This window comes from Triplophysa dalaica, chromosome 12 (assembly GCF_015846415.1).
Source record: "Triplophysa dalaica isolate WHDGS20190420 chromosome 12, ASM1584641v1, whole genome shotgun sequence".
In the NCBI taxonomy this organism is placed as follows: domain Eukaryota; kingdom Metazoa; phylum Chordata; class Actinopteri; order Cypriniformes; family Nemacheilidae; genus Triplophysa; species Triplophysa dalaica.
Window position 1 is genome coordinate 18,346,900 of NC_079553.1, and position 23,540 is coordinate 18,370,439.

The window sequence follows — 23,540 nt, forward strand, 5'->3', positions numbered from 1 at the left end:
TGTGGTTAATGCTACAGGAACCGAAGGCATAACCTTGCCAGGAGCAGTTTCGTAAATTAAACCTTGAGCTGGCTTCTGATCCATCTTAATGCTCTTAAAACAAGCGGGGGGTCAGCGTAAAGGCCTGTACGTCCTAGCATGAAAAAACGCTTTGAAAGACTCCAACTCATTACTATCATGTCAGAATTATATTAAACATCTGAGGCACATTGTCAAACGTTAAAACCAATCCTGAAAATCATTGTGAAACTGAACAGTTAGCTTATAGTCAAAATCGACCTATAGCCTTTTTAAAATCTACCGATTTTCTTAATAAAATTCAAGTAGATATTGTGTGAATTGTGATCTGAGAACTTTTGTGTGTGTGTTTTCATAATTAACTGCAAATGATCAGTTTTGCCTGTTTATCGGCGTCTCTGTTTGAAACACATAATTCCAGGTTTTTATGTACTTGCGTATACATGCATAATTAATTGTGCATAAATTGTATTAAAAAAGGCCAGATATTAAACGACTGCAAAAATATTTAAGTTTTCCTGAATTTCCTATTTAAAGACCTGTGTTTAAAAAAAAATCATTTTGTTCCATTCTGTGAACTATTGACTTTCTCCCAAATTCTAATAAAAAATATTTTTATTTGCAGAAAACTGAACATTCAAACAGGTCAAAATAATAAAAACTATCTTGAATACTGCAAACAAAACATGTTCACATTCATGTTTAAGGATGGCCTAATCCTGATTTTTTTTTTTACTTTCTTGGATCTTGGCATTATCTCAGTCTTTCCCATTGCTGACTTTATGTCATTCGTGAAATTTGCATCTATCGAAATTCAACAGACACTGTACTGGAATTTCCACAACACATGCAGAAATGCTTAATAAAGGCATAACTGGAATGGTCTCTCAATTTTTTCCACGACGGTATACAAGGCCAGCATTATATCAACCATTAGCCACCCTGTCTAAAACTCTCCATCCATCATAAAAAGGTCCACACTATATTTAAATCATCCAAAACTCTCAATTCTCTTGTAAGGTAATAAGTTCACTCAATATGAATGTTGTAAAAACCAGATATAGTTCAAGTGTCTCCTCACATGAGTGAAGGAATGAGCAAGTGGTTTGTAAGTTCAAGACATTTCTTGGCTTACTCTTCTGTTACTGAACACCTAATACCTCCAGCAGCCCCGAGAACCCCAGCACACTTCAGACATCTGATATAAATCACCTGAGAACATGGGCCGCTGGGAGATGCCTGAGGAACTTTGAGGTGCATTGGAGGTTGGTAACCTCAGTGAGCAAGCCAGATAGTAAAATGAGGTGACTGGATGGTTTTAATCAGTATGTTTTAAACACATAGCCCCCCCAGACATGCACATGCTTAAAAAACAGATGGTCCTCGAGAAGATACGGCGATGCACGAAAAAGTGCCATGTGTTGACAGTGTTGCATCACTTACTTTCAAGTTCCTCTTTTTCAAAGTTTGTGTTGATGGTGGAGCTGGTTTTCCCATGATCAACAACAGCTTCTTCATCATTGCCCTGAGTAGAAAGAGAGACGCAGATAAATGAATATATCTCATACCCGAACAAGCAAACAGTCCAACATGTGACCGTTCCGGTTTCTGCCGCTCTCATCTGGCTATAGTTTAGAATTGTGCAATAGTTTAGAGTTTATACCATAAGTAGTTTTAAGATTAGTCTCTTTGACAATGCACTATTGCGTTCCTTGGCACAGAGCTGCGGGAACTACAGCCAGTTACAGAACAAACAACTTGAGTTTATTTTCTGGACCCAAACACGTGGAAGGCACCGTCACCTCATCCGACGAGAACAGTCATTAAATATGAAAATACGATGAACTTCAAGACCTGTGAGAATAAAGCATATGAATGGTGCTTGCTTAAATAAATAAATTGCTCTACGTAGGATTCTTGATTTGAGCAAATGCATTTAATAACGTGTCTTACAGTTTTTAAGTCTTATTTAAAGCATTTCTATTTTGCATGAAAACCTCAGATGATTAGGGGTGTAGATTCATTATTTTTATTTGTTTCCTAACTGCATATTTTTGTACAATTGTACAACATGTGAAATCGTCATATCGTGAAGTTTTCCAGTGAAATCATGAAGTAATAATCTGTCTCTCAAATAAGTCTTGCTTTTAGAGCTTATTATCTGTGTGTCTTTGATATCTGCTTTGTGTAGAAAGGTGGGGGCTGAGGGGACGTAGAGCATGAGTCTTGATAAGGGATTGAAAAACAATGATCATCTTCCAAAAGTGAGGGGGACGTGTATCCCCGTGACTGATAATGGCCCCTACGCCCCTGCTGAAAATTTTTTGTCTGCGTTCCATCATTGGGGTCTGGGAACACAGTATACAGAGGATCTTTAATAAAGTATAATTTTGTCTAAGACAGTGCTTAGACTAAACTTCACCTACAAAGCCTTTCTTAAATGCATGTTGCACACGGAACCAGTATGTCAAATTCTAGTCCATAATAGGTCCACTATGATATTTTCCAGCCACTGCTTTTAAACGTTGAGTCATGTTTGGAGACCATATAAATGTAGGACTATAATTGTTGCATCCTGGCCACTAACTTTTAAACAAAGACAATTGGGCCTGAATCAAGTGAACTTCATTTCCTCTGCTATCGGGAACAAACCACAATCCACGGGCAGGAAGATTACCGTGAAATGAGAAACATTTTTCCATTTGCAGCCTATAAGGAATCCAAAAGTACAACTGGGACAGAAAAGAACGCAAAACACAACCTTATCCAGAAATTCTCAGCAGCTCCTCGTACTATATATTTGTGAGAACATTTTGGAGGTTACTTTAGAAGGAGATGGTATATCAGAGACTGTGTATATCAGTGATTATGAGACATTTTTCCAGATGCTACACAGGGTTCTCTAAGGACTATGCCCCTAAGTCCCCCTGGTGCGTATTTGTTTAAGTCCCCCAGACAATAAGACAATTCTCACAATTCCCTAACATTGCTTCTACAAGGTTCAAATCTCCAGATAGTGCACTTGGTGGTAGATCTGTAAGAAAACAAAAGAACCGCTACCTTTCCTGTGATGACACTTAAAAACAAAGCAATATCAAATAAAGAAACATTGCTACATCAATTAAAATACACCCAATTATTTGATAACCTACAAAGTAACATTCTTGTTCTTGCTCTGAATTAAATCTTAAGGGTCAGTGGTTCACTGTTTGAATCAATGGTGAAACAAATGTCACAGCATTCATGCATTTAGTCCCCTGCATGATTACGGACTACTGCAGCAACTTCCATGTCAAATGTAGAGTAAACATGCATAAAAGTACATTTTATCTAATTCTACATGTCTTTGTCTGCGTCTATTAATTGTAAAGGCATCCCGCCACGTAGTCATTTTCGAAAATATGTTGCTTACGTAGTTTTGCACAACGTAACTAACAATTATGTCAACTATTCGGTGACATGTCTTAGTCAAAGTATGATGTAACTGTGGTGAACTTGTTCAACCCAACATTCCCAGCTATTATTTCTTGAAACTATTTCAGACATTTCGTTTTCGTGTGCACCCAAAGTGCAGTGTAAAAATAAATCATGTCATATCCAACAGTTGTGTAATAATCACAATATCCTGGAAGGATAACAGGGATTTAGTTCCAGAGATGCCACATGTCTGTGAGGTTGTCTATGTCTATCTTAAAATAACCACAAGGCAGAATAACTACTGGAAATAAGTTTTAATAAGTTATTATTTTATTGCAAATACATAACAAAGAGACATAAAATAAAGTGAATGAAAATACTTTAACTGAGCATTTTGTCCCTAGTTTAACCAATAATTTTCTTCTCGAACTGCCAGGACTCACAGGAATTCGTAACTGTTTTGCGAGGTGGCTAATTCTCATGTATTTGTAAGAAGTGCAAAAAAAGTGTGAATACTTGAAAACGGCCATTCTGAAGCCTCAAACATCACTGCCCGCGAAAGTCCTACTAAAACGTACAAATATTATCATACGAATTCATACGAATTACTCAATATCAACCTTGTAAAATAGCTATAACTTTCCATGAGATGGTGATACACATTATCCCTGCATCTGCAAGATTGTGCCTGTTGTACTGTATATATACTACATAATAGGGATGTTCTGATCCACCTTTTTTGCTTCCGATACCGATTAGGATACCTGTAACCTCAAGTTAAGTATTGGCCAATATCGAGCACCGTTCCGATACTAAGGTAAAAAGAATTAAGTGCTGAATTACTTAAACTGTATGCATCACTGTGAATGGCATCACAGGGCTCCAGACTGCAAACAAATGGTCGCATTTTACAACCTGTTTTTGAGACGCGCAAAAGTACTCGCGCATGTGCTACCTGCCAATTTTTTCTAGTGGTTTTATGCCATGTGAAAAGACAAGTAAATCGCGAGTCCACCAGTGTAAGCCTATGTGTTTGAGAAGGGGAGAGTCCGGAGCTGCTTGCCGTACTGAGTGACTGATGTTACTCGCTGTCGTTGCTTTCCCATCATTGACAAGTTTACATGCAGAACGTGAGTGCATTTCTACGATTAGCTGTTTGATTTGACAGATTTCTTGAGCCTGAGGATGAAAGATTTTATATTTGAGACATTTAAAACGAAACTAACCAAGGAGGAGTTCAGAATTTTTTTTAACACTAAACAATAAAATATATGCTTTTTCATATAATATGACATGCACGATTTTCATGTTTTAACAAATTTACACATATTTACATTACTGTACAAATGTAAACGCTGCAGATTCCGTATGAATTTGTATTGAGTAATATCATATCACACTGAAATGTAAATAAAACAGCACATCGTAATTTCTGTGATTTGTATTTATTATCAAAGTATTTGTCAGTAGTACAGCTATTTTGTCAATAATTGCATTGCAGGCGGATTTAAGGTGTGCCCATAAATGTTCTGCTTGCGCTCCAAAACATTTTCAGTCATGGGCTACAGTGCCCCAGTAAAAAAAGTTAGTCTGGAACCCTGCATGAGGCTCGACTTGAACAATAATTTTCTAACCAAACAAACAAACAAAATAACAAACAAATTATTCACAAGTTTAGTGAATTATTTATCAAACTAGCATCACTGCAGCAATTGCAAAATAAAACAACAAGTTCACCAACTTAAACTTGACATTCAAAATTAAAGTGCAAATAGGAATTAAACATCCAAAACAAAAGCAGCAAAAAACAACAACAGCTTTACTAGCTTGGTAAACATGTACAGTAAAATAGAAACTAAATCTCTACAACTGCTTAGTTTATAAGATGCTCTTTGCAATGAAATATCTGTAAATGCTTCATTAAATTTGTTTTATTACATATATTGCAAAAAGCGGTGGAACTTGTTTGAATTGCTGTTGCAAAATACCTCTAAATTGCGGGTTTTGTTGCTTGCTCCATGCTGTTCTCTAAATGAGGCTCCATATGTTACTTTGTTCACCTGCATACAGAGCATGTTGCTTGCGTATAATGTCACACTGCGCAGTGCGGAGAGAAGAAGAGTGCGAAAGAGTTTAAGAGCCAACATTGCCCAGAATAAATTTTATTTCAGATTGGGCCAATTGTCACCAATACCCGATCTAGAATTATATTCAATAATCACATTGCATAGACAACGCGGTCATGCCGATATGCCTTATTTCACAATAGAAAGGTTTGATCCCATCTCACTGAGCATGCTGCACAAGTCCTTGTCCAGGCCCTGGTGATCTCAAGGTTGGACTACGGCAATGCTCTCCTTGCTGGTCTTCCTGCAAAGGCTATCAGCTGGTATGGAATGAAGCAGCATGCCTCATCTTCCAAGAGCCCAAAAGGGCTCACGTGACATCCCTATTCATATCTCTCCAGAGGCTGCCTGTTGAAGGCGCCCGTATCAGATTCAAGACACTAATGCATGCCTACAGGACTATAACTGGATCGGCACCGGCATACTTTCACACCCTTCGACAACCCATCAAGAACCCTGCGTTCAGCAAATGAGCGCATCTTGTATTGCCTTCTCAAAAGGGCAGTAAATCACTTTTCCGCTCATTCTCCTTCACAACTCCTTTCTGGTGGAACATTCTTCCTAACTCTGTCCAAAAAACGACTTAAGACAAATCTATTCTTTGAATACAAATAAAAAAAAAAACTCTCTCTTTCTCTCAACAAGTATCGTTCTATAAAACCAATTTAATTATTTCGAGATATTTTTAAAATATAAATATATTGTGTCAACTGTATATTTATAACAATAGCCATCATTGGTTACTTTGCATAACAAAAAAATAAACTACCTTTTAGTATTGGCAGGAGAATTTCCACCGATCATGTCATCTATGAACTCATCCTTACAGACAACTGATTAATATAATGGTGATAATGTTTAGATGCCAGTGACCAAATTAAAACCTCTTCCAGGACTTTCACAGTGACTCCAGTGTATTAAAAAAAACCAAGGTGGCCTTGTCCTACCAAGGGCCTCTGTCCAAGCATTCCTGAGTGTGTGGCATCGGATATCAGCCCAAAGGGCAAAACGTAGCAAATGTGTCTAATGTGGACATAGAATTGAAAGCCATAACCACATGTGACAGACGGGTGTCTCCGATCTAGTGAGAGATTCAGTCCCAATTCATGTGAAAACCACCAGATTTCACTCTCAAGTTAATTACATTTCATGCTAAACCCATGTGCCCTGTGCTCCTATGGCAATATTTTGAAACAGGATCCCACGAGCAAACTCTTGATACAAAGCCAAAACATATTTGATGAGCTACGCAGAATCTGAAATCTAAATCATGCTTAAATCATGCTCATGATAAAAAAATCATCTGCTCAAACACAATCATCAAGCACACAATGATGTGCCCAGAAACATACCGAGAAGATCGTAGCTCTTCTGGTGCTCCTCAGATTCACAATGTCTCCCCAGTAGTTCTCCATTGTTCACAGACCCTGGGGTGGGCCTGCCAAATGTTTTCACGGAGAAATCGAATGCCGGGGAGCACCACATAAAAACAATACTGATGTAGTCACTCAAGGCCAGAGTTAAGAATCATTCAGCAATGCTTCTCATCCAAAGTGTCCGCTACCAGAGTTACAGATGAAAAACACGGATGAATATGAAAGGTTAAAGCAAAAATGAAATAATAGTCTACACAGCTTTTGAAGTGGAAACCTCAACACACTTCCTCAAAACAGTGATTCTCATCTACCAAGACCAAAAAGTGAAAGGTCTGCTTCACATGCGCACCTAACCCGGCAACTGCTCCAAATCACTGGCAACACACTGGTAAGATGTAAGCGAAAGTAAGAGAGACCCGCATGACGTTCGGATGGGATCTTACTCCTGATTCCGAAGACCTCAACAAGAAGTGTTATTTATATCCTGGAGCAGGATCAGTGTGTGTTAATGGGTGTGTGTGTGAGTTGTGTTGTTGTGTTGCATGTATGTGTTTTTCCACAAATGAAAAGAGAGAGCGCTTGTACTGAAACACGACCGGAGCTATACATGGAGTGCGCGCTGGGAATGAGGGGACTGCGTGGCATTGCCCTGCAAGTGTTAAAGGACATTCAGGGCTGGAAGAATAATGTGCTATATACTGTATATATAAAAACACACGTGACCAGTACAAAACAGAAACATTAAAATGATTAATCAATGGATGAATTGTTTTTAATTGGTCATTTAGTCCATTTCAATGTTGTTTCTGGTGGTACAGTTGGCATTCACATTAAAAACTGCTGCTTTAATAATAAACATAATAATTTACAATTTAGTAAACAATGTAATGTAATCTAAAATTGCAAATAATAGGGGGGTTTATGACCTCACAAATGTATGTCAAAGCATACAGTAGAAAGTTAAGGGATTTTAATGGCAAAAAAAATCTGACTTTGTTATGTTATGTTATCTTATATATAAAGCAGTACAGAGACCAAATATTACACACACCACAAACTATGCTATAATGCTAAAAGCATGCATACTTATATTATGCTCTCAAAGAGGAAGAATGCATACTTGTTGCCACTGACAACACAGTTACCATTGTGAGAAGTTGTGCCCTTCAAGCAGTGAAGCTGTAATTAAATACGAGGAGCTGCGAAGTCTATTTGAATGAGGAGTTCCTGCTCTTACCCTAGTAACCATTGTAAGATGTTTGAATTATAAAATAGAACTGCTTGAGCTCCTGCAAAGAGCCACTTGTTGGGTATTGAGAAATGTCTTCATTAAAACTCCCAGAATGAATCTACCATTAGACCATCATTTTGAATTATCCTAATGTATGGCTGCTTTGGCACATTATAATCTAGGCATTTTATTTTAAATGTATTACTCAAAAGTGCATTTCTTTAGCAAAATATTTATAATTTGTCATGACGAGTAATTTGACTGAATGCGAGTGACACTAACCCAGAACATAGTAGGTAAGTTTAAAGTCACGAGCAGCGCATGCAGCATAAAGGTCATCCAGAAAGTTGTTTGACAAATAAAATGAATAAAGGCCATCTAAGTAATAATAACACTACACTCTTAACACACCGTTCGAAACAGTAAACTGAAATATCTACAAGCTCCAGGAAGTCAAGTATTTTCTGAATCATAATTGCAGAACTGATGCCTCTTTATATGGGACTTGTTTATGATAGTACAACCAGCAGTCACACTCATAATAACACCCCCCAACGGGCCAAAACAGTTCACCCGAGCTATTTTATTGAAGGAAAAGCTTTTATGGATTTTATAACGTTTAGGTTGTTCCTGGTTTTTTTTTATAATGTGTGCATGGACAATGTGATTGTGTACAGACTCGGCCCTATATCCTAACGTTACTGTAATACTGTATTCAGAGATAGCACTAGTGTTGCCATATGGATAGGGTGAAGTGTGTTTGTTTAATGATGCAGGATAACAGTTTACCCACACAGCACCCAGTGAGCTATGCATACGGACATCTTTGGTTGGACTCTGTCTAGTCCCATTCAAATAAACATTTGTAAAGATTTTGTTTCTATTAATAGAGTAGAGAAGTAACATTTACTGATGAGATTAGCACAGCAAACAAAACAGAGATGCCTAATACAAGACATGGATATAAATATTACCAATACAGACTTTGACCTGGAGTCTCAAATCATCACTCTGTGTTCTTACTTTCTTTATGTCATATATAACTAAAGAATAAAATATGCTGGAGAGTCTGGCTCTCAACGGTTTTCAAATCTGCAGAAAATGTTAGACAAAAGATGTCTGTACTGTAGATTGTGGTTTAACCTATTTAATACACGCATAGACCACCGTATTGACATTACACAATGTTTAATAAGAAGTTAAGGATTATATTTTCAAAGGATTACTCTAAACAGAAATAAACAAGAGGGACTGGAAAGACTTGTTGTGAATCAGCAGTAACAAACGAACCGTGTTGACTGCTGTATTGGCTGGATGCAGACAGGTCAAAGCGTCTGATAATTGTGTTCAGAACTGTTCTAAACCTGCTGAGCTTATGCCTGTGCCCTCTGTGGCTTTATCAACAGCATTGTCAGCTGGGTTCCAGCACCCCTGAGAGCTGCTGATTCTCCAGACAGACAACAATGACAAACCCCATGCCATCTAATCTTTCATCTGAACAAGCGCAGTACTGCTATGATAGAACACGTTCAACGGACCAAAAAAACTGATCCAGAGAATCTGTGACAATTGTTTATTTCTCTTTTTGGGATGACACTACAAGACTTTGTTCGTTAGCAGAGCGTGGGGATCTGGCGGGTTCATAAATCTGGATTAGCGAGTGAAGATACAGGTGTGTCGAACCGGTGGTGGTCTTGTATGCCCAGAGAAGAGCTTTTAATTTTAAGCGAGCGACTATAGGGAGCCAATGTAACTTAATGAAGAGAGGAGTCAAGTGTGTTCTCTCCGGTTCATTGAAGACCACTCTTGCTGCTGCATTCTGGAGAGGTTTGGTTTTGCAGGCTGGAAGTTCAGCCAGTAGCGGATTAGCGTATAATAGTCCAGTCTGAGCCTAGGTGAATGGAGAGGTTATGATGAATCTTTGGGTCGGGCGGCATTACAAGCAGTTCTGATTTTGCAAGGTTCAACTGCAGGTGGTGGTCCATCATCCAGAGGCAAATGTCAATCAGGCATACTGAGATGCATGCAGAAGCAGTCAGATCGTCTGGCTAAAATAACAGGTGGAGTTGTGTATCATTCGCATAGCAATGAAAAGCCATGTTTCCGAATGACAGAACCTAGGGATGTCGTATACGGAAAAGGGCAACGGTCCAATGACTGAGGCCTGAGGCACCCATGTATTGAGATGTTGGGAATCAGAGACCTCACTTCTCCAGGAGAGGTAAGACTTGAACCATTGTAGCACCATTCCAGAGACACTCACAGTCAAAAGCAGCAGATAGATCCAGTAGGAGTACAGACGAGTTAGAAACTGCCAGTCTCAGGGCATCAATGACCAAGAGAAAAAAAGCTTCGGTGGATTTTTTTTAGTCTCTGGCCATCATTGTCAAATAAATGTATAAAACACATTAAACAACTAAAGGGAATTAATACAACATAGACAATGTTAATATAATAGCAAAAACAATAACCAATTTCTTGTTATGTAACGCAATTGGCTGAAAAGGAAATTTGATGGTTTTTGAATGATTAGGTTAACTGATTAGGTAACACATTTAAGTATCAATATATCTTGGCAGATATTAAATTTTTGCTTAAATACTAAACCATTACTATCTTTAGAAGATATTAAAACTGTTTACAGAATAAACCAATGTAGCAAAGGCCCTCTGCTTGCTGTTTATACGAAAACATAAGCCCTTATGTCTCGCATTATAAACTATTAAGGTAAATCAAAAGTAACCCTATTTACAGACACAATGTTTTTAATGTAAATAAAAGCATGAGTATATCAACCGCATTCGAGTACTTTGGCCTAACTGGTGTCCTGCTAGCATGTCAAGCGAATTGGATGTGAAAAAGCCATTGTGTTCAGATTCAGAACCACCCAAGATGTTATCTTTATGACATTAAAAATCGAATTTTTGTGCCTCTCACTCTGGCTTTTTGATGTTTTGAAGAATAAGCTGTCAATCACCGCTAACTGATATTTTCCTTTCCCTTAAAGATAAAGACTTTCCCATAGCAAAACCACCTTTCTCATATTAAATTAACATGTACACACACAAAAATATATACACTAGCTTTAAACGTTTACAGGGACTGTAAATGGTTGTATCCATTGACAAAGCATGTACAGCAGTGGTGCAGTCTATATGAAAAGCAGGTATACGTCATATACCCATGAGAAAAGATCAAGGATACATAGCAACATCGTTTAGTGTCAGAAAACTGTTCAGTTGCAGCAGGTGCTACAGAAAATGAGCCCGATAAGGCTGAGGCTCATGCTACACTGTACGTGGGGGGTCCCCTTCGGTCCCGAGAGTGTCCCGGAGTTGCAATTGCGTTTCTCTGTTCACCAGTGTATCTTCTGCTAATAACTCAACCCCACATTTAAAACCACTGCGTATTCTTTAAAGCGGTCAGATGACACGGCTGAAATGAAGATGATCTTTTTTTAATGTAATCCAATGTGTATACATGATTTAAGGATAAAAAATGTTGTATTTTCCACATACCGTTCATGTCAGTATTTCCTCTTTGCCCCGCCTCTGTGAAACCCGCAGATTTTTTACTAAGCTCATTGCTCTGAAAAGCTTGGTGTGCTTTGATTGGGCAGTTAACCAGAGCGTAGTGATTGGTCGAATACTGCAAGCGTGTGACGGATATTTAACGCTTCTTACCATATTTGGAACATCAGGTAAAGCAATTGTACTGACAGGTACCCCAACCTTACTTGCATATATATTTGGACGGTCATAGTCAAAACATAACACAAACTAGATTTGAGGGGGTTTGGTTAGACACATACCAAAGACACATAAAAACATGTATTCCCGTCATATGACCCCTTTTATAAAATTAGCATATTTGTTATCATTAACATAACTGTAAAAGGATTATTGGTATATCAATTTGTCAATAGATAAATAGATAAATAGATGAAAGGGAAAGGGAGAGAAAACGTATACTACAATGTTCATTATTGTTTTAGATGATAAGAGATGATAACTCCTGGCCAGCCTTTTGAAAGTCAATCTATAGGCAACAGTATAATTTACTGTGAGTCTTTGATGGCCTTAGTCGAAATCAAACTAAATCCAAATCTAAATAGTACACTTTCACAGGATATTCTTTACATTTGTTGGTTGCCCTGCGGAAAAAAATAATAGTAGCCAGCCTAAAACACAACAGATGCAGATTGTAATCAATAGAACAGCCAATAATGCTGAAGACGTTTATTTACTTATTTTGTAATAGAAAAAAGTGTGGTTCATAATGGTATTTTGTTTGAAATCACTAGAATTTATACAATTGCTTCTATTTTTAGCAGGGTGACTTTATAGAAATAGTATATCACAAATAAATGACTTTATGGGTGGGTTCCAAAGACTGGATCACAAATGTGCATTGAAAATTGCCAGCTGAAAAAACCTGTACTTTAGGGATTGTATACATATAAGGTATACCATCTAAGACTAAATGTTACTCTTAACTGGCTGAGAGACAGTGATTACATATAGAGGAATACTCTCTACATTCGTGAGTGTGGTGGTGTTCATGGGTTGTTGATCTGGGACGGGTCAGTAGGCTGGGGGGAATCAGAGTATACTCTGAGAGAGAGAGAGAGAGAGAGAGAGAGAGAGAGAGAGAGAGACTCAAACCTGGCTGCAAGATCACGACCAAAGAACAACCAGCACAACACAACACTGACAGGACAACACACACAAACTGACACTATCACCCTCATTGAGAACTTTAATTAAAAGTATTTTTCTGTTTATATTGAGATGTATATATATAGATTTTTACTTATAGACTTTTAATTTTATTCTATCTTATTTTTTATCTTAATCTGTATTTCTGCATGTTTATATTTAACCTTGTGCTTTGGCAATGCAAATTTTCTTTTATCATGCCAATTAAGCTCCTTTGAATCTTGAATCTTGAGAGAGAGAGAGAGAGAGAGAGAGAGAGAGAGAGAGAGAGAGAGAGAGAGAGAGAACTTTCTTACTTTTATTTGCATTTTTGTATATCTTATTTAATGTTATTGAAAGCTACGTTTAACATAGTGCTTAGTCTACAATTGTGCCCTTTTTAGCCATTACAGCATACTTCTAACATTAAAACTGAGAGAGAGAGAGAGAGAGAGAGAGAGAGAGAGAGAGAGAGAGAGAGAGAGAGAGAGAGATATTCACAGACTACAACAGTCCCCTCTCTCTCGCCGTTTTTGTGACGCAACGATAAGCGCGATACTTCCTGGCAGAAGCGTGATCACCCCAAAACAATGAAAGTACATTTCCACGACAATATCACCTAAAAGAAAAAAAACATCTTCCAGACCCTTTAAGAAAATCCCCTGGTCGTCAACAACCCTGAGGATGTGATGCTTTAACCCAGACGACAACCACCCGTTCCCCTCATCCTATTTCTTTCTGCCTTTCTTTCTCTCACATCAACGGAAAAAGATTCCGCGCGCTGCGACCAGCGCCTCTGCCACGACTCAACATTCCACCTAACAAAAACAAGATTTAACTTTATTCTTACCGTAGTAAGGAGGGGTTTCATCTGTTCACCACTATCTTCCTCCATTTGTTCGAATTGTGAAGTTCTTCCGTCCCTCGCTCGAGACTGATTTGAATACGGTGTTTCGAAATGCCCCTTCAGTCACTGAATGGTATTTTTACATATATCGGGGCTTGACAAAGCCCGCCTTCAGTTGATTGACAGGGGATTTCATCCGTTTGCTTTTCGGCGACCGGCGTTTTCTGACCAATCACATCCTGAGAACGCCACAACTCATGTATATTAAAAGTAAAAGGAGGAGTCGATTGGCTATTGGTTGGTCTGCAAGATCCACAAGGGAAAAAGACGGGCGATGAAGTTAAGGATGTGGTAGCCAACTGAGTTTTGAAAGAATTATTGGGTTACCGTGCAATTTGGGTCAAAACAGTAGTTGTCACCCTTTGCAAACCAGGGACCATAAAAAAAGAATGAATAAAAGATTTTCTCTGCAACTAACGTTTCTTGAAAACACTAATAACATTAATACATGACAAGTTAAGCAGATCACAGACCACCTCCATAAAACACTAGACAAGTTCAAAGTGTGTTTTCCAGGCCTATTATACGACTCAATATTACATGTACTCTATATCATTATTATCAAATAAAAATATGTTTAAATTGTAGATTGTATAGCATGTTACAAATGTAGGCATGTCCCTTTATATTGCGTTTTAAAGCATCAGTTAAACGCAAACAAAATATCTCAAATTGATATGAGAATACACTGTTGTAATGTCATAGTTTTGATATAATGAGATAATGTGAAGACTACACAAAGTGCGTCAATCTACAGGCACAATGCTTATTTCTATTTTTACAAGGATGCCCCCTTGTGGTGTGTAATAGCTCTACATGTACAATCATGTGACGAGCCAAGATGTGAACTGTAAATGAAGTGAGACTAGAGGAATAGAAAGGTTCGAGTGTCTAGTACAATGAACTAACAAACTGTTTTATCGTAATATAAATATCATATAAAACTAGCAAATAAACGAAAAACATATAGCTAACCAGAATCCACATTGTCTTTTTGTCATGAATTAAAAAAGGAGACGAGAGAATATCAGGAACTGGACCGTAGATCCTTAGCAGTTTCTTAAGTAGTCACTGTAGATCCTGAATTTGATCCCTAAAGGTCAATTACTTAAGAGTAGGGATTAGGGATGAAACGATTCCGTCAGCTCACGACGCGATTCACGATTCTGATCTCACGATGCGATTAAATCACGGTTTTTACAGAATGAATTGAGGACCATTTAAAATGAACAATTGTTCTTTTATTATTTCTCTAATGGTGCACAATTCTTTGTAAAATAAATAAACATTGTATGTCAAATAACAAAGCTAAATTGCAGTTTTAAAACAAATTCCAAATCAAATATAAATAGAATAAAACAAAAGTCTCTTTAATATAAACAAATTAAGAATTTGTCTGTGCTTTTCCAAACGGTTACCTTTTAAGAAATATCAGTATACCATGTTTATCAAGTTTGTAGAAAAGCAGCGGCCCCTGGTGTCCAAAACATGTACCCCGATTTTATAGTTACATCCCTCGTAGGTAAAGTGAATCTTAATTACCTGAGATCACTGTGTTTACACAGAACAGTGGCTCTTCATGCCTTCTCTGAATATTTGGGGAGGAGGACTCTTGTGCTAATCGTGAAAATGACAAAAGAGATGCCACAAGACTCTCAATATAATTATGCAAGTAAAACACAGTTTCTTGACAAATTGCTAATGTGAATGGATTTGAAATTGAGGGAAGAGATATTATAACACACTGTTAGTATTCTGTGGGCCACATCAGTTCTCTCTTTCTGCTTCTAATCAAGGATGTTTTCTCTCATTTGATTTGCTCTTGCATGTGTACTGTTTGTACAGCACAACCTCAACGTGCTGGAAGTCGCTATGGGTTATGGTGTCTTTCAAAGGCATAAATCCTTTCTTTTCTTGCACACACACACTAACGCACATGTTTGTTTTGGTGTCTTTGTGGAAACTTGCCACACAGTTCTATTGTTTTATATTGAGTTAATAATGTTTTCTATTCCCTACCCCCAACCACAATCCTTATCATAACCCTCAATGAAACATTTTTGCAAGTTTCCTCAACGACTTCCTTTCATTTAGATCTCAGGTTGTGACAAACAAGAACACACACACAATTGCAATTGAAAAAGAAAGTTTAAGAAATGACCACCAACATAATCATTTACATTTATGCATTTGACAGACGCTTTTATCCAAAGCAATTTAGATTGTATTATATTATTGAATTTGAATATGTGAATTACCTGCTGAGTAACTTGTAATTCTTGATTTTAAGTTCTGAGAATCTGAACAGTAACACCAATTTCCTGTCAATTATACATGACATGAAAAAGAAAGCAGGTACGGTTGACAAAAATAACAAAACTGGAACCACATAATCATGACCATTAGTAACATTTTATTGTTATGTCTTCATTGCCATGCAATGAAAAACATACCGTGCAGCCAGTGTCATTTTTAATAAACTAAAAACAATATTATTATCAGTTCGAATAAGAGTACAAATAAAAATTGACCCAGATTCATTGATTTGCTTATGATTCCCATCCTGATTATATTAACACATATTTTTTTTCTCAGAATATTCAGAGATGTTAAGATGGAAGGATGGGATCTCTGTTGCAGCAGCATCATCATTTAACCAACATGTTTCTGAGGTCAGACCAAAGATTCTGGGGGTAAACCTAACTTTTCCACTTCAAAGGTTTTTAATACATGCTGATTTTGGTTTGACATATTGTGGAAACTAACATCTTGTACTTTATCGTACAGGCTTTCGAAATATCAATAGGTGTATTGCTGTTCTTCTTAAAGATCGCAACCAACTGCTCACTCCACCCCTCCCGTTCGAAACATTACGACGGCTGACATAACATGGCGAATTATATGCAAGGGGACCCGGGGTGAATGTAGATTGAAAAAGCTCATTCTAAGGTAATAAAAACTAAAGCTTCATTGTGTAAGCTCTTTACACACCTCTGGAGACATGGTTATGTATATTATATTGCATTTCTGTCAATAGATCCTCCGAAAAATGACACACTAGACCTTTAACAGTCTGGTCACCGCTCATTGTAAATCAGGACACTGTGCCATGAACAAATACTAAATCATATTTTTCTAAAATAATAAAATCCTTTTCTTCACTGTAGACTATTTTAACCACAGCTGTAATGCAGCTGCATGCACACACAGTCTTTTTCTGGTTAGTCTGAATATCTGAAGTATTTTACTTTGATTTCTTTATGTGAATGACAATAACAGTATAACAGCACAATACATTCGGTTTAAACCTTTTTGATTTACCCAGTGCAATGTTCGTTTTTTCAACTATCTTCTTATTTTATGTCAGAGCCTCACAATTTCTGATCTGTTTCATTGTTGTAACGTCAGCTATCTCCATCCTCTTTCATTTAAAGTGGCCCTGCAACGTTGTGTCATGCATTCTGACTTCTTTAGGATGTTAAACGTGCTGTCTTCTCATGCTAAACATGGTCTACTTGTCAAAAAACTAGTTGGGCGTATTACGTAGTATTTCTGTGCTCGATACACACCCCCAGCGATCGTACAGGTTTCGGGAAGTTTTTTTTCAACATATAAAACTGTTGGGCAACAACTTTTCTTAGTCCCTTATTGGACAATTCTCCCGGAAATGCACGCGGCACGGCCACATGAGAGCAGCAGAAGGATCATGCGCAGACATCACTTTCACTTGTGAGCAGGAGAGAGAGAGAGAGCATACGTTGTTTGTTCAATGCATTTGGGTGATCAATGTTACATCAACTGTGGAAATAACGCTGGATTTGGAGATCGTTAGAAACTGATATATGGAGCCGTCTCAGCGCTAAAAGATGCTGGATATGAACCAAATCAGTGAGTGAAACTGATGTCAGTGTTTTGTTTACAATGTGGTTTAGTTCAGCCTACCCCTCCCCCCGCACGCGTCGTATGTTTTCGGAAACAATCGTAAAGCTGTATCTACCTTTTATAAATGTGATAATACTACTCTATACGTACTCAAGATTAATATGAGATTGGCAGAAATCCTTTGTGTTATGCCAGCGTTAATTGACGCTAATGTAAGTGCTCCTATTTACTGTTCTGCAAAGTGACTGATTCCAGACCATTGTTTATTTTCTTAAAGAGATATTATTTCATCATTTACTCACTCTCATGCCATTCCAAACTGTATGACTTTCTTTTTTGTGCACAAACATATTTCAAAGAATGTGGTAACCAAATACCATTAGGCCCCATTGATGTCGTGTATAGACACAAAACCACTAAGACATTTCTCAGTGTTTTCTCATCCTCCTGTGAGTGTAAAACTCATCTTGAGGTTCAACATTGATTTTTATGCCAAATGAGCAAATGGAAGTGGACAGCGAAACATTTCATAGGGAAGTTAATGTGTAAATTGATCCTAACAATCAGAAAGTATACAATATTGGATCAAGTATTTAATTGTATGATGAAGATCTAATTGATGTGTATTAAACAAATTGGGTTCTGTTCTCCCTCCAGTCCAGACATGTTGCAGTCAGTTATGTAAACACGGCTGTCCCTAACATAACTGTCAACAATATTGGTTATTGACTCCACCGAATTTTAGTCCAACCCCATCTGCACCTCCACCAGACTCAGGGGCGTGTTAACTATTCTAGGGGCCCTCACACATTGCCTAACATTTATTTTTTAATTGTACCGCAGTATTGAGAACATGGAATCAATGAGACACATATACATACAAATATAAACTGGATTTATTTAACGTTGAACCACATAACAGCACATTCTCAACAATTATCTACAGTTTGTCATATGAATAAACCATCTTGGTTTTGGGAAGAAAATGTGACCTCTGTTTTATTCAGAATAATACAGAATGCTTTTAGCTAGGGTATAAGAAAGTAAAAGGTGCCAGATTCTTCTTTTCATGCATCTTTTCATAGCATTATTTTTTATATTCGTTATATTCGTAAAATTAGTATTATATTTATTTTATTTTGCTTTCTTTCGTTTCTGAGGACCGCTTTGATACGTGCACTTCATTGCGTATATCTGAGAGTCTTAATCAAGCGTCATATGATGTTACCGCTTGTAGCCACTAGGGGCCCCCCAAGCTTGCGGGGCCATACACATTTGCGTAATATAAAACAAGGGGCATATTAAATGTTGTAAAATTATGTTTGTTATAAGATGATAAAAATACAAAGCATTTATACAAAGATCATTACAAGCCCATGTTCCATCTGTTGCAGATATAAGTATGGGACAACCAGCTAAGACGAACCAGATCTCATCCATAAAGTCGCCCTAGAAGGGCTGGATGTGTCAGGGAAAACCAGGGCCGACAGAGCGTGTTTTCCTGAGTTGCAAAGAGGTGTAACTCTGCCTGGCCGAACCTCATCCAGATCTACTCCACCTCCTCTGGGTGGAGTCTCCATTCCCCCGGCCTCAGCCCCTGTCTCGACAGGATGTCTGCTCCTCGGTTCAGGTGACAGGGGATATAGACTGCCCTCAAAGGAGAGCAGCTCCCCCTGAGACCACAGGAGGATCTGACGTGCCAACTTGTATTGTTGCCGTGACCGTAGACCCCGCTGGCGATTTATATATGAGACCACAGCTTTGTTGTCTGCCCTGACAAGCACATACTGGCCTCGATCGAAAGTGGCTCCCCCATCGGTTTTGGCCCAGTTGGCCTTCCATAACAGCTCCGCAACCTGTGAGTGAAGCATCACTAACACTGGGATGCAAACGGCGAGCCGCGCCTGCATCATGATGGAAACCCATATTACTCCTAAAAAAGTGGTTCTCTGCACTGGAGAAAGCACACTTTTCTTGGAATTCAGCCTCAGCCCTAGCTCCTCCATATGTGCGAGAACAACATCTCGATGTTGAACCGACAGATGTTCCGGTTTTGCTAGAACTTCTTGTTCCATCACCAGAGTCTGCTCTGGGAAAAACCTCGGTGTACAAAACCTTGTTGAAGCGGGGCGGGCGGACTTGAAACTGGATCCGGTAACCCCGCTCTACAGTGCGCAGCACCCATTGTCACACATTAGGTAGACTTTTCCAGGTTGCTAAATGGTCTACTAAGGGGACTAGTCTCACGGGACCAGCTTCTGGTGACATCATAACGGGATCCGCTATGGCTCGGCAAACCTCGATTGGCAGAGCCGGCTGAACCCTTCTGGGGAACCGAGGAGGAACGGGCACCGTATAATAAGGTGCAAGCGCACGCTCCCCGGGGGGAAATGCTGACCTGCTGTCAGGACTTTTTCTTGTTTTCCCCTTTCCTTGAATGGCTGCCCTCAGGTCAGTCCTATGTTTGTAAGGCTGCGGATGATAACATCCTTCTGGGGTGGGGCTTGAGAAGCAACACTCTGCCTCTGACGCTCACGACAGCTAGTGGACGCCTGTGGCTGTTCCCGCCCAGCTGCCCCGGGAGTTTCTCCGCGGCGGGGGAGATAAAGTTTAAATGCCGCAGCCTGTTTCTTAGCGTCCTCGAACCACAGCGTTGCCGTAAAGGTCCGTAGGGGATAATGGGGCGTCCAGAAGAAATGATTTGTCAGATGGTTTCATGTCTGACAGGTTCAACCATAAATGCCTCTCAGTGGCTACCATAGCGCCCATCGAGCGGCCCAAAGAACAGGCCCCCTCACGAGTAGCACGAAGAGAAACATCTAAAGCATGACGGACGGGTTGTAAAACATCCGCCGCCACCAGCCCCGTATCGACCAATTCACGTAGCGCATCAGCCTGATACGCCTGAAGTAGTGCCACAGAGTGTAAACATTCCCCGGACTGCCCCGCTGCCGCACATGCCTTGCCGACCAAAGTCGTTGTCACCCTGCATGGCTTTGATGGCAAGGTAGGGGCTTTTAGGGACGAAGCCGTGGATGGAGACAGATAGCTCGCAAGCGTCTGTTCTATTCTCGGCATCGCCCCGTAACCTTGTTCTTTATAGCCATGAACATTAGAGTAAATGCAGGTCTGTGGCGTGAAAACTCACGCTGTATAAGGACGCTGCCACGACCTACACACCTCTTAAAGTAGCTCAGTAAAGAAGGGGAGCTTGCGTTGTGAGGGCTGTCATGACTTCCACCAGATCGGCGTGTACCGAAGCAGCAAGAGTAATCTAACTCTCCTGCTTCGATACTAGTTATATCTACATCCTCAGATGCAGAACATTGCCGACCGGACTCCTTCTCTGAGCGGGAGAAATCACAGTACGTGCTCCCGGCTCAGCAGAGAGAAAGGTGGAAGCCACGGAGGGCAGAGAGAAGTCTGAGCATGTCTCTTCAGCCTCCTTGACGTCCATCTGCGAGCCCCACGAACGAAGCCCTAGCTCTGCCTCGGCAGAAGCTGGACCATCACCGCATGGAGCTCGCACCTGGCCGTGCTTAGAAAATAGTTCCATGCGGGAACGGAGCGTACACCGTGGTAAAAGTCCACAGAGCTCCCTCGAGCCCTGACTGTGCATGCTCCGCTCCCAGACATTCTATGCAGAGATCATGCGTATCCTTGTTCGTGATAAAACGGGAACAAGGAGGAGCACAAGGTCTGAAATTTTTCCCTGACATGTTAGAAAACTGGCTAACCAAACACGCTTCTTTTACAAAACACACACTACACACAGAGCCGTTGCGGAGAAGAAAAGAGCTGAAGTTGACTGTTTCGGATGTCCTTTTATACCTCCTGGTCCATACGTCATCCATGAAGTATCGTTTCACTTCTGGACGATGTTCACACACATGCTCAGAGCTGGTCAGGCTGAGGCGTTCCCTAAAGCGTTGCCTTGGAGACGCAGTGCGAGTTCCCTCGAAAGGGAACATCCAATGTCTGACCTGAGAAATATCCTTACATGTCCGTAGAGTGTGATATTTATATGCTCCAGCAGAGGGCACAAATGAGCTGAAAAAACAACGCAATCTTCTCACACTTTATATGTCACGTTTGTGCTGTTATGTTGGAAGTCTAGCTGTTATATAAACACGTGTGAATATTCTGTTTTGTACCTGAGCATTTTTACACACGTGTACCTATGTTAACCTATGTCTCTCTGCAAAAGCATTTCATCCAAATACAGGCAATTCAGCCAGAGCATCATACTGGCCCTTCAGGACCTGAGATGCTTCATTTTAAATACTTATTAGCAGACTATGTAGAAGAGACGTATGCATAATCTGATTCTTAAAGTGTTAAAGAGATTGACTGTCAAATTTGAATGTTTCACCCAAAAATAAAAAAGGATGCCATCTTTTTTATTACTCTTTCTGCTGTGGAATAAAAATGTTTGGTGTCCATACAATGAAATCAACAGGAATTAATGTTATTTGGTAAGCAACCTTCTTCATGCATGTTTCATTTGTGTAAGAAAGTCATACATGTTTGGAATGAAATAAGTGTGAATAAATGATCAAAGAATGATCATTTGAATGAACTATCCATTAAAAGAACATATGTTAGTGAAATCTGTCAGGTAAAAGGAAGCGTATACATGCTTTTTAAAGAAATTGTTTACAGCCAACCTTTGCTTTCAAACCTGATCATGAGGGGCTTAAATTGGAGAACATTTTCAGTCAAATGTTTTACTTCAGTGGCTCAGAGCAGAGCTCTGTGATCCGTGCTATGTATTAAGGTGTCTCACAGAAGTGTCTCTGGAGAGTGTTTGTGTGATAAACAATGTTTTGCAGGATGTGTTCTCTGGTGTGTGTGACACCGCTGTGTGTCTAACAAACAAAGCTGAGATGAAGTTTTTGAAAAGGACCTAAAATAACCCTCCATTTTTAGAATGTTCATGTTGACTTTACGATATACATTAAATCGTAATGTATAGTATAGTAAAATAAATATAGTATAACATATCAGTAAAGTATTGTAGTATACCTCATTTATACTTTCAAAGCACACATGTTTCGTTTCATAACCTGTTTCGTGAGATAGCACACATACATCTGGTAGGCGTCTAAATGATGTCTGGATTTACATCTGTAAGACATCTACATTTACATTTACTTTAAGGCATTTGGCAGATGCTTTTATCCAAAGCAACTTACATTGCTTTACCCTATACATTTTACATAGGTATTTGCAATCCCCTGGGATCGAACCCACAACCTTGCATTGTTAACGCAATGCTTTTACCACTGAGCTACAATACGTCTCGAGACGTCAGATGTCATAAAGACATCTAAAATATGTCTGTAAGATGTTTATGATTTAGAGTGGATGTAAAACTGTTCTTTCTAAGATGTCTATCAAATGTTTTAACACTGCAGATACTTTTCCGATCTCCAGATCTTTAGCAGACGTCTTACAGACATACATGTGCTACACTCTTAAAAATATAGGTGCTTAAAAGGTTTTTCACAGCGATGCCATGGAAGAACAGTTTTTGGTTCTTCAAATAACCATTCAGTCAAGGGTTCGTTCTTGTTTTTTACAATCTAAAGAATCTTTTTTCGCCACAAAGGCTTTGAAAGGTTCTTCAGATGTTAAAGGTTCTTTATGGAACCAAAAGGTTATTCTATGGCATCGAAGAAACTTTATGTAGCTGCAGCTCCTCCCTTTACTTTTTTTTAGCATATTGAATACCATTCATATAAAATTGTTTTACTAGCATGGCCATGGATTCATTTCTGATAACCATGCATGCTTTAACAATAGCAGCCATGTTTTGGGGTTTTTATTTGTAACAAAACCATGGTTACTTTTAAGAGATGAGCAGAACAATTCCATCCTTTTCAA

The 23,540-nt window shown here is 39.0% G+C and overlaps 1 protein-coding gene across 3 annotated transcripts in view; it reads right to left on the bottom strand.

The window, feature by feature from the left end:
• The window catches only part of slc4a7 (solute carrier family 4 member 7), a 36,282-nt gene extending 22,458 nt beyond the window's left edge, over window positions 1–13,824 (bottom strand). For all 3 annotated transcript variants that reach the window (XR_008908610.1, XM_056763522.1, XM_056763523.1), the window contains exons 1-2: window positions 13,716–13,824; window positions 1,462–1,543 (exon numbers count right to left, since the gene is read on the bottom strand). Coding sequence is in view for 2 of the 3 variants with exons in the window: in XM_056763522.1 (XP_056619500.1) it covers window positions 1,462–1,543; window positions 13,716–13,760 (127 nt within the window). In the remaining variant the exon portion in view is untranslated. The remainder of the gene's footprint in view (window positions 1–1,461; window positions 1,544–13,715) is intronic.
• Window positions 13,825–23,540: the final 9,716 nt, after the last annotated feature.